We start from the raw sequence: 16771 nt of genomic DNA, 5'->3' as shown, positions 1-16771 counted from the left end.
TTTTTCTCGTAACTATGTCGAATTCGGTTTATTATCATCACTCCTTATCAAATTTACACTTCACGACTGAGCCAAAATCATGTAAATGATCTTCAACAAATTGTGAATAAAGTAATCAAGCATCTGAATCCTATTTTTCTTTGATTTAGGATCAAATTCATCCACCATCACGCACTTCCTGCCTATCTCAGTTACGTCGTATGTGCGGAGGAGACAAGAAGATACATGAGAATGAAGAACTCAAGAAGTTCGTGGAGTGTTCGAGTCTCACATTTCTTTATTTTCCTCTTTCCATATGGTGTTGCTGTTGAGACATAGAGTTCGGTCTCCAGCTTCATCGGAGAAGAAAGATCGTCGGAGAGGGAGCACCGGCCAGAGATGAAGATATCGGCGTTTGCGATGGATGCATTTTGCTGGAAACGAATTGTGTCGGCGTTCCAATTTGTTAAGAAGGTCAAACGTATTTTCAAGTTAATAGTTAGGTCAAATATTATTTGGGCTTAACTTAGAGCTAAATTTTGGGCTATCTAATCTTCTTTAAAAGACATCTATTTCTTTTGCATATCATATCCATGTGATTAATAACTTATTTAATTTTTGAGAAATAAATAAGAGAAAATTATATAGATTAAAAGGATATTAGTTCATAATATTTCATAAATAGAAAACTACTTTTCTACAACATTTTGTATCTATAAAAGATATATCATATAAATATAATGATTATTTTTTTAAAATACATTTAATCATTTGTGATTAATACATATAATCACATTTGATTAAATACATGAGAACGATTTTTGAATCGAAAATGCAAAAATGAATATTGTTTTTATAAATCATGCGTGATTAAATACATATAGTAACATGTGATTAAATACACAAGAAAAACTATTTAATCAACAATACGAAAAAAAAATCTTCTACACATTAATCATATGTGATGATATACTTATAATCACATGTGATTAATATGGACATATTGAATCGTATGTGATTAAATACATACATACATACATACATATATATATATATATATATATATATATATATATATATATATATATATTCATATGTGATTATATGTATCTAATCACATATGATTTATGTGGATATGATTCATTTTCGCATTCTCGATTCAATGATTTTTTTCACTTTAATCATAAGTGATTAAATACATTTAATCAGATATGATTATATGTTTCTAATCACATATGATTTTATTTGGAAAATGAATTTTTTTTTATATATAAATCATATGTGATTAGATACATACAATCATATGTGATTATATACACAATAACAAATACTAAACCAAGAACACGAAAACAATCTTTACCCATATCAATCATATGTGATTAAATACATCTAATCACATGTGATTATATGAATCTAATAACATATGATTTACATGGACACAATTCATTTTCGCTTTGTCGATTTAATAGTTGTTCTCATGTATTTTTATCACATGTGATTATATGTATAATCGTATGTGATTAAGTAAATGAGCACAACTATTGAATCTAGAAGACAAAAATGAATTTTGTCCACCTCAAATCATATGTGATTATATACATATAATCACCTGTGATTAAATAAACAAAAGCAATTATTCAATCGAAACCACAAATTTAAATATTGTCTACATAAATCATATCTGATTAAATACATATAATCACATGTGATTATAAGTATCTAATCATATATGATTTATGTGGATAGGATTCGATATCCCATTCTGGATTCAATAACAGTTCTTTGTCAATTGTAATCAATTGTGATTAAATACATATAATCACATGTATCTAATCACTAATGATTTATATGGACAAAAAATAATGATTTCTATATAAATCATATTTTATTAGATACATATAATCAAATATGATTATATACACGAGAACAACTATTGAATCGATAACACAAAGATAAATATTGCCCACATATAGTAGTTCTCATGTATTTATCACATGTGATTATATGTATAATCACATGTGATTAAGTACAAGGTCACAACTATTGAATCGAGAAGGTAAAAATGAATCTTGTCCACCTCAAATCATATGTGACTAATTGATTATATACATATAATCACATGTGATTAATTACACAAAAGGAATTATTCAATCGAAACAACAAAAATAAATATTTTTTACATAAATCATATATGATTAAATACATATAATCACATGTGATTATATGTATTGAATCACATATGATTTTTGTAGATAAGATTCATTATCGCATTCTCGATTCAATAATTGTTCTTTGTCAACTTTAATCATGTGTGATTAAATACATCTAATCACATGGGATTATATATCTAATCACATATGATTTATATGGACAAAAAACAATGATGTTTATATAAATCATATGTGACTAGATACATATAATCATATATGATTATATACACGAGAATAACTATTGAATCGACAACACAAAGATAAATATTGTCCACATATATTCTATGTGATTAAATGCATATAATCACATGTGATTATATGTATCTAGCCACATAGAATTTATGTGAAAAATATTTATTTTCACATTCTCGATTCGGTTGTTGTTCTTGGGTACTTAATTACATGAGATTATATGTATTTAATCAGATATGATTTATAAGGAATATGTTCATTTTCGAATTCTCGTTAAATAGTTGTTCTTGTACATTTAGTCACATATAATTTATGTATACAAGATTCATTTTCGCATTCTCGATTTAATAGTTTTTCATTTTCCACATTAATCATATGTGATAAAATACATACAATCACATATGATTAAATACATGAGAAAAAATATTGGATCAGAAATGTGAAAACGAATATTAACAATATAAATCATATGTGATTTGATACATATAATCAAATGTAAGTAAGTACATAAGTACAACTATTAAATTGAGAAAGATATAATGAATCTTGTCCAAATAAATCATATGTGATTAGCTACACATAATCACATGTGATTATATGTATTTAATCACATATGATTTATGTGAAAAAGATAGATTCAATAAATCATATATGATGAAATATACATATATATATATATATATATATATATAGTAACATGTAATTATATACACGAGAAAAACTATTGAGAAAAATACTTATAATCACATGTGATTAAATATATCTAATCACATGTTATTATATGTATCTAATCACATATGATTTATGTGGACAAGATTCATTTTCTCTTTCTCAATTCAATAATTGTTTTTTTGTCCATTTTATTTGTATTTGATTAAATACATTTAATCACTTGTGGTTAAATACACGAGAACAACTATTGAATCAAGAACACAAAAACGAATCTTGTAGACATAAATCACATGTGACTAAATACACATGTGCGTATATGTATCTAATCACGTATGATTTATGTAGACATGATTTATTTTTATATACTTGATTCAATAGTTGTTCTTTTACCACACTAATTATATGTGATTAAATAGATATAATCAAATATTATTATATGTATCTAATCATATATGATTTATGTGGATAATATTCATTTTTCTTTTCTCGACTCAATAGTTGTTCTCATATATTTAATAATATGTTATTATATGTATCTAATCACATACGGTTTATATAGACAAGATCGATTCAATTTTATCCATATAAATCACATATGATTAGATACTTATAATTACATGTGATTAAATATGTGAGAAAATTATTGAATCTAAAACTCGAAAGTGAATTTTGTCCATATAAATCCTATATGATTACATCGGAATCGCAAAAATAAATATTGTCTACACAAATCATATTTGATTAAATACATATAATCACATGTGATTATATGTATCCAATCATATATGATTTATATGGATGAGATACATTGTCACATTCTCGATTCAATAATTGTTCTTTGTCCACTGTAATCATATGTGATTAAATATATATAATCATAATGATTTCTATATAATTTCATAGGAGATTAGATACATATAATCACATATGATTATATACATAAGAACAATTATTGAATCGAGAACACAAAGATAATTATTTACCATATATATCATATGCGATTAAATGCATATAATCACATGTGATTATATGTAGCTAATCACATAGAACTTATGTGGAAAGTATTTATTTTCGCATTCTCGATTCAGTTGTTGTTCTTGTGTGCTTAATTACATGAGATTATATGTATCTAATTAGATATGATTTATGTGGACAATATTCATTTTCACATTCTTCTTCAATAGTTGTTGTACATTTAGTCATGTATGATTTCTGTACACAAGATTTATTTTCACGTTTTTTATTAAATCCTTTTTCTTTGTCTACATTAATCATATGTGATTAATACATAAAATCATATATGATTAAATACATAAGAAAAAATATTGAATCATGAATATTATCAATATAAATCATATGTGATTTGATACATATAATCACATGTGATTAAGTACATGAGTACACCTATTAAACTGAGAAAAGAAATAATGAATCTTGTCCACATAAATCATATATGATTAAATACATATAATCACATGTGATTAAATATATTAAAACAATTATTGAATCGATGCAAGAATAAATATTTTCCATACAAATCATATGTGATTAAAAAAATATAATCATATATGATTAATTACACAAGAACAACTACTGAATCAACATGTGAAAACAAATATTGTCCATGTAAATCATATGAGATTAAATACATATAATCACATATGATTTAATACACGATGCCATTATAAAATTAAAAGCATGAAAATAAATACGGCTCACGTAAATAATATTTTATTAAATACATATAATCACGTGTAATTATATGTATCTAATCACATATGATTTACGTGGATATATTCATTTTTGCATTCTCGATTCATTAGTTTTTCACGTGTATTTAATCACATGTGATTATATGTATTTAGTAACATATAAATCATATATGATTCGATACATATAATCACATGTGACTCGATACATATAATCACATGTGATTATATACACGTGAAAAACTAATGAATAAAAAACATAATAACAAATCTTTGTAGGTGGAGGTGGGGGCGGTGGCGGCGAATGGTGAAGGCGGGGTGGTGGTGATGGGTGGTGGTGGGTGGGTGGGTTGTTGCAAGTGGTGGTGATAGTGATGTTTGGTGGTTTTGGTGAGTGGTGGGTAGGTGTAGGTGGTGGTGGTGGGTGATGCTGGGTGGGTGGTGATGATGGTGAGTGGTGGTTGGTGGTGGTGGGTAGTGATAAGTGGTGGGTGGTGGTGGTGGTGGGTGGTGGTCGGTGGTGGGTAGTGATGGGTGGTGGATAGTGATTCGTGGTGGTGGGTAGTTATGGGTGGTGGGTGGTGGTGGTGGGTAGTATGGGTGGTGGTTGGTGGTGCTGGGGGGTGGTTATGGTGGGTGGGTAGTAGGTGGTGGGTAGTGGTTGGTGGTGGTGGGTAGTTATGGGTGGTAGGTAGTGGTTGTTGGTGATGGTGATGGGTGGTGGAGGTGGGTGCTGGCGGCGGGTGGTGGCAGGTGGTGGTTGTTGTTGGTAATGGTGGTGGGTGGTGGGTAATGGTTGGTGGTGGTGGGTAGTGATGGGTGGTGGTGGTAGGTAGTGGTTGTAGGTGCTGGTGGCAAGCGGTGGTGATGGGTGGTGGAGGCGGGTGGTGGTGGCAGGTGGTGCTGGTTGGGTGGTGGTAGTGGTGGGTGGTGATGGTGGTGGCGGGTGGTGGTAGTGGTGGTGATGGTAGTGGATGATGATAGGTGCTGGTGGGTAGTATGGGTGGTGGTGGGTACTGATGAGTGGTGGTGGCAGGTGGTGGTTGGTGGTGGTGGGCGGTGGTTATGGTGGGTAGTGGTTAGTTGTGGTGGGTAGTTATGGGTGGTAGGTAGTGGCGGGCAGTGATTATGGGTGGTGGTGGTTGGGTTGTGGGTAGTGGTGGTGGCGGTGGTGGCGGGTGGTGGTTGTTAGTGGTGGTGGTGGTGGGTTGTGGGTACTGATGGGTGGTGGGTGTTGGTTGGTGGTGGTTAGTGATAGGTGGTGGTGGTGGGTAATGGTTGGTGGTGGTAGGTAGTGATGGGTAGTGGTAATGGGTGGTAGGTAGTGGTTGTAGGTGGTGGTGGTTGGGTGGTGATAATGGTGGGTGGTGATGGTGGTGGGTAGTGATGGGTGGTGGTGGTGGTGGGTGGTGTTGGTTGGGTGGTGAGTGGTGTTAGTGAGTTTTTTTAATTGTTTGTAACTATTTTTTGATTTATATAAATATTATTTTATAGTTTTAATTAAAAAATTATGTGGTACAAATTTGTTCTCAAATGTTCTCGCGGGGAAAATGTTCTCGATTGAACGCTCCCATATATATATATATATATATATATATATATATATATATATATATATATATATATATATATATATATATATATATATATATATATATATATATATATATAGGTAAAGGTTCAAATGAGAACCAAAAAATGTTAAGAACCGTAAGAACCTATAATTTTAGATGTTTATAAAGGGTTTAGGGTGTTTATCAAGGGTTTAAAGTGTTTATAAAGGGTTTAGGGTTACCCTAAACCCTTTATAAACATCTAAAGTTAAAGGTTCTTACGGTTCTTAACATTTTTGGTTCTCATGTGAAGCACTCCCTATATATATATATATATATATATATATATATATATATATATATATATATATATATATATATATATATATATATATATATATAGTTAGGTTATTTTGTTTTCACTATACATTGTGTGCATGTATGATTGATTCTGGACCAATCATTTTAGTTATTTTAAAAAAGTAATTAATGCATATTACATGTTGAAGATATAATGGATATTAATTACATCTTCAACATTTAATATGCATTAATTACTTTCTTAAAATAACTAAAATGATTGGTTTAGAATCAATCATACATACAGAATAGATACTGAAAACATTTTAACCCAACCCAACCATGAAATAAACGGGTTGACGGGTTGGCAGTTGACGGGTTGGTGGGTAAAAAATCTCAACTCAAACCCGTCTATTTTCGGGTTGAGTTAGTGTCGGGTTATGAGTTGGGTCGAAAGTTATCACCCCTCACCCTTATTCATTAAAATCAAAACCTAACATTAAGTAGGAGCTGATTTTGACATAAAATAAGATTGAAAAGCCATATCATTAAATTGCTCAACTTTCAATCACATTGACATGCGTTTCTTTGTCTTACGTCTTTGTCCTACTTGCTGCATGCTTAACTATTTTTACTAATATAATCCAAAGTTTCGGGGATTACGCCGTTATCCAATATCAATCCAATACTGGGATATACAGTGTGATGTTGATAATGTTTTATTTTTTTATTATTATTTTTTTAATATTTTGTATACTGCATATTAACCGTACTACTTATTAATAACTAAAGAAAAACATATTAATTTAATTGTTGCATAAACATATGACTACTTTTTACAATGCATTTAAATTGTAAAGCCTCATTAACATAAAAATGAAACTTTTAGAGTAATAAAAAAATTAAATATCAAATGTAAAAAGATTTCAAGAAATTATTGAGATAAAGTAGTTTATATAAATCGAATCTTAATTTTTATATCAGATAATTAATTCATATTAAACCAAATTTCATGTTTTAGTTTAACATATACATAATATAACAATAAAGTTAGTCCAAGAAGCCCTTATAAATGAATGACTTTGAATGAGTCTTAAGGCCAAACCATCCATGTATATATATGTATATTTACACTTGCTCTCTAATTAAACAACACATTTGACGCATAAACCTCATCTAACTACCCTCTTCCATTAACATACTTTATGCCACTTCGGAACAAGATCTAATAAGACCCAAATTGTAAAGAAACTTCTCAGATCTATTCCGAAACAGATTACCCAATGAAAACCCTCCTCCACTTTCCTGTCCACTAACTTTCGACTTTCTAAATGTTTCCTCTTCCTTCACATTAAGCATTGTCTCGGTCTCAACTAGCATTGCATTGCGAACTGCTTCAATTGTTTCACTTTTCACTTGAGACCCCGATGAATCCATCACGTAGAATGTGTTTACGGCTTTAGAACCTCTTGTTGTCACCTCCGCACGAGTCACTGATAGCCCGTTCTCTCTGAAAATACGAGTCACGTCTGATAATAGCCCCAATCTGTCTTCACCGCATAGTTCTAGTCTTAGGCCCTGTATATCATATGATTATTAGATCCAAAAAAAAATATTCCATGTGGGGCCAAAATAAACTTCCCCCAATGAAAGAAATATACAAAAAAAAAAAAGAGATAGATCATTTATGTTGTTATTTATAGATAAATTTAATATACGTGTATCATTTATTTATGTTTTTTTGTTTTTTAACTTAATAGTTTTCATGTATTCTGTACTTTTTTGAGTGAAAAATTAAAAAATAAAAAAAAAAAAATCATTTTTTCCAGCAATTAAGTGGACCCAACAAATTTTCGAAGTGGAGTTGAAAAAGAGTTTGCTTGTGGTGGATGAAAATTACAAAAAGTTTTAAAATAGTAAATACATAGCGTTGGACAATATTCAATCATAGAATTTGCGTTTCATACCTCGGAGACTCGTCTTTTTATAGCTGCCTCTAGACAATGAATCACTCGTTGCCTCTCTGCCTCTGAGCTAATCGGGCATCCATCGGTATGACGGATGTAAAATTCCTACACAAGTTTCCCATATTTAAATTATTTATTAAGATTAGTAGATATATTGGAGTTGTTGATTTTGTATCCAAAAGAGTTCATAGATATAGATAGGCAGTGTGGGACTCCAACACGCCCGAATGAGATTAGAGATCATGTTAGATACATATAATTGTTAATGTTCTCTCCAAAGAGTGAAGGGTCAAACACATTATAGTAGCTAATATGGGACACAAACAAACACTTTTAGTTGGACATGAGTCATGAGATTTACCTGAAAAGCCTCAGCTCCTTCTGCAATGATAGTTGCATGAAAGACGACATATTGCATATCTGTCAACGTGCATACGGTATCAAACAATAGTTTCGGCCGATCAGTACACCTGACATTCACCAGAGTATAACCTTTCTCGGCACAATTCTCTACGGTCACCAGACCGTTTCGGGTCCCGCTAGTCCCATCCGACAGGTCATAGTCACGGTCCGCATACATCAGCTGGTGGAGCCGCCTTTGTGTATGAGTGGACTCCACTGATACCGCGGTTTGTGCACCTTGCATGTCTAGATCACCCTTGAGAATATAAAAGAGAAGTTGTTTGATTTTAGATAGTCGATCAGGATCATCAATTGGATGTCCTGTCTCGTCATCAGTGATGTAGACAATAGAAGCCATTCTTGAATTGTGAGTCCAGATTTCAGCAGCAACCACGTTGCATTTGAGATCAGCAAGAACCGCAAAAACCTCAGAAAGCAAACCGGGCCGGTCACGCCCGGTTAGTTCGATTGTGGTGCTTTCTGATGCGTATTTGACCCCGACTGAACCTCTTAAGGACCGGAAACTGCATCCTCTTGGTCCCAGTGACTGCAACACAACAATAAAATTTATTTTTCCAAAACAATTCCTAACTAGCCACACACTCTTGGTCAAGTGACAAACAATAAAAATTAATTAATTTTACAACAACTTCTGACTGGCCCACATGTAAATAGTAACACCTGCGGTGGCCCACAAATCAAGTATGTGCTAAAAATAGCTGACATTCAAATCGAAAGTCAAACACTGTGGCGAGACCCAAACTTTTTTAATTAATGCGTTTACAAAACATGGTTTTTACCGATACCTGCTGGATGCGATCTGCAACATTATCTTCTGAGAGCTTTTTCCCATTGTGATCAGTGACATGAAATACTGGAAAAAAAACAAGCTTATTTTTAGCATGAAGTTAATACGAAAACGACTGGGTTATTGAAGATATATATATATATATATATATATATATATATATATATATATATATATATATATATATATATATATATATATATATATATATATATATATACCATCCATGAACCATCCTCCATCAGAAGAAATGTAAGCTCTTTTGATCAACAGATTCATATCAGTCAAAACCTGAACCACTTCTAACAAGCTCCCACGCTTGTTGGCGCTATCGACCTACTCAAAGAATTAAATAATTAACCTGGTATTTTATTTGGGGAATTAATTAAGTAGACATTCTCTTCCTACAATTTGAGGATACCTTGATGAGAGTGGACTTTTTGTCTGTGATATTATCAACAGTAACCCTACAGATAAAAACACAGAGAATTCATCAATAATTGAGTGTACAAAACAGATGTAAATGATTAATCCCAAAAGGACACTTCAGAAATCGTTAAAATCTTGAAAATTGTCACATTTCTTCTAAAAGTAGAAGAAGATTGTTCATAGAGAAATAAAATTATTTAACCAGCCGCAAATTCACCCAATTCAGCGACCAATTAACTTAAATTTGTATCGAAGAGGATCCATATATAGAACAAATTAGAAAGTGCAACAAAGAAAGATAAAACACAAAAAAAAAAAAAAAAAAAAAAAAAAAAAAAAAAAAAAAATCGAGGAGTTTAAGTTAATTGGTGTTGAAAACAACCAATCGAAAGAAGCGTTTTTACCTGGGTGGATGCATACGATTAACAAGCTTCTCAAATTCATGATCAACGTCTAATGAAGGAGACCAGTAATGCATTTTGTTAAATCGTAAATCGAAAAATGGCAGAATTGACACAAACGAGGAGGGAGGAGGGAAAAAACAGAGAGAAGAAATAAGATTGAGATCCTGAAAGCTTTTTGTTTTATGGGTGTGTGAATGATGTGGATATGTGTGTACCTGCGAATATGTATGAGATTCCAGGAGAGAGAAAGAGGTGGGAGAAAGGTGTCGTGAGTGTATTTTTATTTTTGTGTTGCCTCCTGAAATAGGTGAAGAGTTTTGATTTCACTTCCTCATCTTTTATTTTTGGAAGGGGCACCCACCCACACACTGACAAACCACAAAACAAACACTCACCCTATAATAAATTAATGTAATAAACTAGTATTCAACTATTTATAAATAATTTATTTTATTTTGTATATTAGGACCGGTTGCACAAATTTTGGCACTTAAAGTTAAAATGTACTCTGTCCTTGTGTATTTTTCTGGGAACAAGTTCTATGAAAATCTTTGTTTTGTTTTTCTCTTTAGTTTTCTTTATGCTTTCACATTTTTTTTTAATTCATAAACGATTATATATTATCACATTGTTAAAATCTTGTTTTTTACTTGTGGGGTTTAATGATGTTAATATTATTAGAGAAAGTTTGAAAAATAATGTTTGTCATTACGTTCTAACTTTTATATAACTTTGTCTCATTTATTTTCTTTCATTTCCTCAAGTATTTTCTTTATTTTTTTTAAATATCTTTAATCATTATTTAGAGAAATTAAATATCCTCTTACATTTTCCTCCTACCCATCCTACTATCATATCAAATATTGACAAGTGGATTAAAACACTATTAATTTTATTAAATGTGGCATATGTCAACATCTACTCTAATAAATTAAGAGTTTTTTGTCACATGTCATATTCTTATTTAATTTGGCAAATGTTATTTTGTGTTTATTTTGAATTAATTTCTTTTCAATATGTCATTTTATAGGGTTTTCTATTTTAATAAATTTCATATAATACTTTAATGTAATAATTACAATAAATATAGTAATAAATGAATATCAATTTCATTAATTGATTTATCTTCTTATTTCAAAATTCCCAAATTAAAGCTCTCATTATTTTATTTTGTTTATTTATTTAAATTTAAAAGATAAAAAATCAATTTTAATAATTCATTATTTTTCTTATCTTCATATAATTCAAAGTTCTTAAATATTTAGACTTTTATATTTAATTTTTTTAATTAACCCATATAATATATTGGTTTTATACCTCGTTTGATATGATAAGAAGATGAATAGAAAGAAAATATAGGAGGGTATTTAGGGTGTGTTTGGTTGTGGAAATTTTTCTAGTTTTCTAGGAAAATTTTCCAAAAAAAACGGAAATTTTGAAAACGCGTTTGGTTCGTTCAGTTTTCAAAGTTTTCTAAGAAAATAAAAATTTTTCAGTTTTCCAAATTGTATGTAAATTAGAAAAGTGATTTTTACAGTTTTCCAGATTTTTAAAAAAGAAAATGAAAACTCCATCCGTTCCAACCAAACGTCTTTTCATTGAAAATTGAAAATGAAGATTCAATCCTATTTTCTGAAAACATTTTCATAGAAAATGAAAACAGTTTTCCAAACCAATCGCAACTTTAATTTCTCATTTATTTGTTAGGATACATTTCACCCCAAAAAAGAAAACGCGGCCATACATTCTAAGCAATGCACTCCTCCGATGTTACTATTACGCCATTGATCCGTCTAACCATATTAATTTTTATTTGAAGGTGTATTTAAACATAGGACAATGCTTTATTATTTATTGGCATTCTAATCTCCTATTAAAGGTAAGGACTTCATGCTAGCTAGATCTTTGGTATAAATTAAAATGAAAAAGGTTCATACGAATATCTATCTATATCTTTATCTTTATAAATCTTATAAAGAGTGGAATGGTGTAATAAAAAAAATATTAAATTTACTTTCTTCTATATCACCCGTTATTCAATTTCCTTACAAGATACGATGATTTGCTTGTAACATAAACCAAATATCTTTAGAAAGTCAATTAGTCAATTAAAATTACATATATAAATTATATACCAAATCAAATGGATCTTCACATCTATATAAAAAAATGGAATTTTTATTTTACATATCGATACATCACCGATATATTTCCCTTGGATGAAAATCTTTTGTATCGAATTAATCTTTACTTGGTAATTCGATGGACAATTGCTCATCGGCGAAGGTCCTGATGGCCTTTGGGTATAAAATCTCAATTAACCCTACCAGAGAGTCAGTTGATCACAAAACATACCGATCAATGACTGGATGGTTGATGTACCTCACTGACAGCCGACCGGATATTGTGTTTTCCACGGGTTTATGTGTTCGGTACCAAGATGACCCTAAAATATCTCACTTGACCGCAATCAAGAAGATCCTGGGATATCTAAAGGGAAGTAAAGCAATGGGCCTCTGGTACCCTGCAGGTAATGATTTCAGTCTTCAAGCTTTCATATATGCAGATCATGCCGGGTGCATACTCGATCGTAAGAGCACTTCGGGTGGATATCCGTTCTTAGGAGGAAGATTAGTTAACTGGTCTTCAAGGAAACAAAATTGTGTTTCTTTGTCTACCGCAGATACGGAATATATGGTCGTAGCTAGCTGTTGTTCCCAAGTCCTTTGGATGAAGACTCAACTTATAGACTACCGTTACAGGATGTTGCGGGTACCCATCTATTGTGATTATGAGAGTGCAATAGTGATTTCTCATAATCCTATTCATTATTCAAAGACAAAACACATAGAACTTCAGTATCACTTCATCAAAGACCACATCCTTAAAGGTAACATCAAAATTATTTTTGTTCCTACTCACGAAGAAATAGTTGACGTTTTTACCAAGGCACTCGACTCCACAAAGTAAAATGGATTTTTGGAAATGCTAGGAATGATGAATCTAGACCCGCAGTTCTTCCTAAAAGGATAAGTACCGCATACCATTTCAGGTCTCTGGGGGTGAATAGACTGCTTCTTTTCTTTTCAAAACAAAACTCTTGAAGCGATTTACTCAATACGGTTCCTTTCTAGAACAACTGATTAGTCTATTCTTCATATATGCTTTTCAGTACACTTTGTATACTGAAAACACATATGATCTATATAATCTTCGCGTCCTTTTATTTCTTTTATTTCTAACCTCATGATCTAGTTTGTTTTCAACTTCCACTACTGTAGAAGCATTCACTGAACCCACAGACATTAATTTTCAAGTGCTTTAAATGATGATGCGTGCTACTTAATGAACCTTAAAAACAAAAAAAAAACAAAAAAAAAACATTCTTCAAGCATTCATTTTGTTGCACATAACCTTTTTTAATAATCCTTAAAACTTTCCTCTGTCATGTCTACTTTAGGATACAAATCTAATAAATCGTTTTTATATAAAAGAACTCTATTTTGAAAGATCCTTTTCTCATCCATTCATGTCACGCAACCTTTAGGGTCTAGTCCGTTCCACGTCCCCATTTTTACAACGGTTAAAAACACGTCACACCCCACGTTTAACCAACGTGTCATGATGGACCTGCAATGCATTTAATGCCCCACCTTTTCCGGAATAAATTTTTCTTTTTGATTTATTTAAATTCGGTTGATAATGGTAACAACCAAAGGGTTTTTAACTTTAACAGATGTAATTCAACTAATATCAATAGCTTTTGGAATCCGGAGGTATAAAAACCCTTAGTGCTTCCCAAGATAGCCTTTACGCTATCTGAACTCTCCTGACGAACTCTCTTATCTTCTTCATCTTCATGCTAAAATACTTTTTCCAGCAAGTTCTCAAACTCTTTTCTATAACAATGGTCAAGTCGGGAATTTCAAAGAAGCAATCCAGGGTCTCAGACTCAGTTCGTCCCACAGGGTCTAATTCCACTATCAAAGACCTCACACCTTCGATTGAGCAAGCAATTACAGAGGGATCTTTAAAGATCATCATTCTTACAAGGACACTCTTACACCCCAAAACCAAGAACGGCGGAAACGTTCTGGGGCGGAGGACATCATGTATAGTATCACAACATAGAAATATAATAAACAAGAAAACAACATCATCCACTGCATTAATAATATATTCTAATACAACTGTGTTCTGTACAATTTACAGACACCAAAAATATGAATCAAAATAAAAGATGAGTTTTGTAAGTGCTCCATCTTCTCAAAAGCTGGCATCGGTACCTGTCTACTGATGACCTGAGAATACAAGTTATTTTGAAAGAGTTTATCAGCATTAAAGCTGCTGAGTTCATAAGTATTTTAGTGTCATTGTTTGCATGAAAGTGATTGTAAGTATTGAGTGTGTAAGTTTGTAAAAATGTTTGTAGTAATTGTTTGTAACTCTTAGAAAAACCTATATTTTCTATTAAAAGTAGCCTTCTACCAAGGCATCGAGTGCTGCAAGTTGGTTTAGTGTAAAAGTGAGTATTTATCCCAAATGTGACTATTATTTAATAAAATATAGTTCTCTCATTGTTGCTTATGTGAGAAGATCACAAAGTAGATGTAATGGAAAAATAACGAAGTACTGTAGTATTAGGATGTAGTAATTACTGTTGTACTTATTACCTTAAAAAATGTTAATTAAGATATAATGTGATATAATTGTAACCGTACTAATCGACTAGGGGAAATCACGATGATGTAATACGTCGAACAGTAATGACATTTGTCACCCGAAGATCTGCAGATCCCACTGTAGCTAGCAGTAAGGTGTAGGATTGTCAATCCAGTATAGATCTATAAACAAACTTACGTTCTCCCTCCAGAAGATTATGGATACATATCGAGCCATGGCATGTGGTGCCATGCCACAAAACAGTGGTTCACATTTATGTTATAGTATGTATGTATTGTATGTATTAGTGTAGTGAATGACCTCTCTGATTCTCATCATAGTATGTTCTTTAGTATAGTATTTAGTGTGTATGAATATTGTGTAATATTGTATGTTATCTCTTCCTAGTGTGTAGTATGTCCAATTGTATAGTGTAGAGTATGTATTGTTTACAGTATGTATTGACTCATGTATGAACTGACTCTTTGTATGTTTCATAGTACAAAAGGTAGTAAGTAGTATATCACTAAACTATACATATTATAGTTTACTAGAAAGATTGTTTGTACAACTGAGCGCATTGAAATAAGACAGAGCTTTTATGTCTATACATATACACTTGATATATAACTAAGGATCAAATGACACTTGGACAAACAATAGGGGACTCTAAGTCCACAACCAAACAAGGAACAGGAAATAGAGCGTATTATCAGTCCTAAGTCCTTCAAACCTTACTTATATAACTATATATGTTTTGAACATGATTTGACAGTATAAGTTTAAAGAGTTTTGAAAGTAACGATTTGGAAACTAAAACTAAGTTTTATAAAGAGTTTAACATGTAAAAGTGTTTGGAAATCATTTTGAAGTAGTTCTGTAGACAAGACAGTTTAAAGCATAGTACATCCATTTGTGTACTAGTTATTAATCACATGTGATTGATATAATAACTAGTATGATTCAACTTGTATTCCCCCCCCCCCATAAAAGCATTTAAAAACATTTCAAAGGTTAATTAAGGGGTATGAACTCAATTGTAGTGAGTGATGCGACGGTAGGATCGGTTTAGGAGGTTGAGTGTCAATTGTGGACTTGAGCACAAACGAATCCTATTAACCATATTATGACATATGTACGCATACAATTAGTGTTTGTAACAGCTAATCATTGAATTGGGACCACCTTAGGGACTAGTAAACACTTATATTGAAGTGTTACAATCATATATGATTGTATATAAGGGGTGTATGGCTATACAAGGGAGTATATGGTAAAAATACACCATATTGGTGTGTGTGCGGCCAGGGTGTGTGGCCAGGGTGTGTGTGCGGCCGCACACTCCCTATGAAGTGTGTCAAAATGTATTTTAAGGCCTTAGAACCCATCTAGGAAGGTTTCCCACTTCATGATCTAGCCTTATATGGAGTTTAATGCCATTTTGGGACCTAAAAGGGGTGTGTATGGGTGCACATGGTGTGTGC

General features: G+C 31.8%; 1 protein-coding gene across 1 annotated transcript; it reads right to left on the bottom strand.

Annotated features, from left to right (window-relative positions):
- Window positions 1-7665: 7665 nt before the first annotated feature.
- Window positions 7666-10928, bottom strand: LOC145066499 (ACT domain-containing protein ACR4-like). Its single transcript, XM_079013774.1, has 7 exons — window positions 10626-10928; window positions 10214-10259; window positions 10014-10128; window positions 9791-9858; window positions 8944-9531; window positions 8583-8687; window positions 7666-8193 (listed from the first exon to the last, which is right to left on the bottom strand). The coding sequence occupies exons 1-7, from the start codon at window positions 10697-10699 to the stop codon at window positions 7819-7821; spliced, it is 1371 nt and encodes a 456-aa protein (XP_078869900.1). The 5' UTR covers window positions 10700-10928; the 3' UTR covers window positions 7666-7818.
- Window positions 10929-16771: the final 5843 nt, after the last annotated feature.

Source organism: Lactuca serriola, chromosome 8, assembly GCF_051521515.1.
Source record: "Lactuca serriola cultivar US96UC23 chromosome 8, Lser_US96UC23_V15, whole genome shotgun sequence".
Lineage (NCBI taxonomy): Eukaryota > Viridiplantae > Streptophyta > Magnoliopsida > Asterales > Asteraceae > Lactuca > Lactuca serriola.
Note: the sequence above shows the minus strand (reverse complement) of the source record. Positions and strands in the feature narration are given on the sequence as shown.

What these genes read in the sequence shown, in the direction of transcription:
- LOC145066499 (XM_079013774.1), bottom strand. Translation starts at nt 10,699, where the DNA reads ATGCATTACTGGTCTCCTTCATTAGACGTTGATCATGAATTTGAGAAG. An exon ending in TTGCAGATCGCATCCAGCAG is followed by an intron (nt 9,532 to 9,790) that starts GTATCGGTAAAA and finishes GTTGTGTTGCAG; the next exon opens with TCACTGGGACCAAGAGGATG. An exon ending in TAAAAAGACGAGTCTCCGAG is followed by an intron (nt 8,194 to 8,582) that starts GTATGAAACGCA and finishes TATGATATACAG; the next exon opens with GGCCTAAGACTAGAACTATG.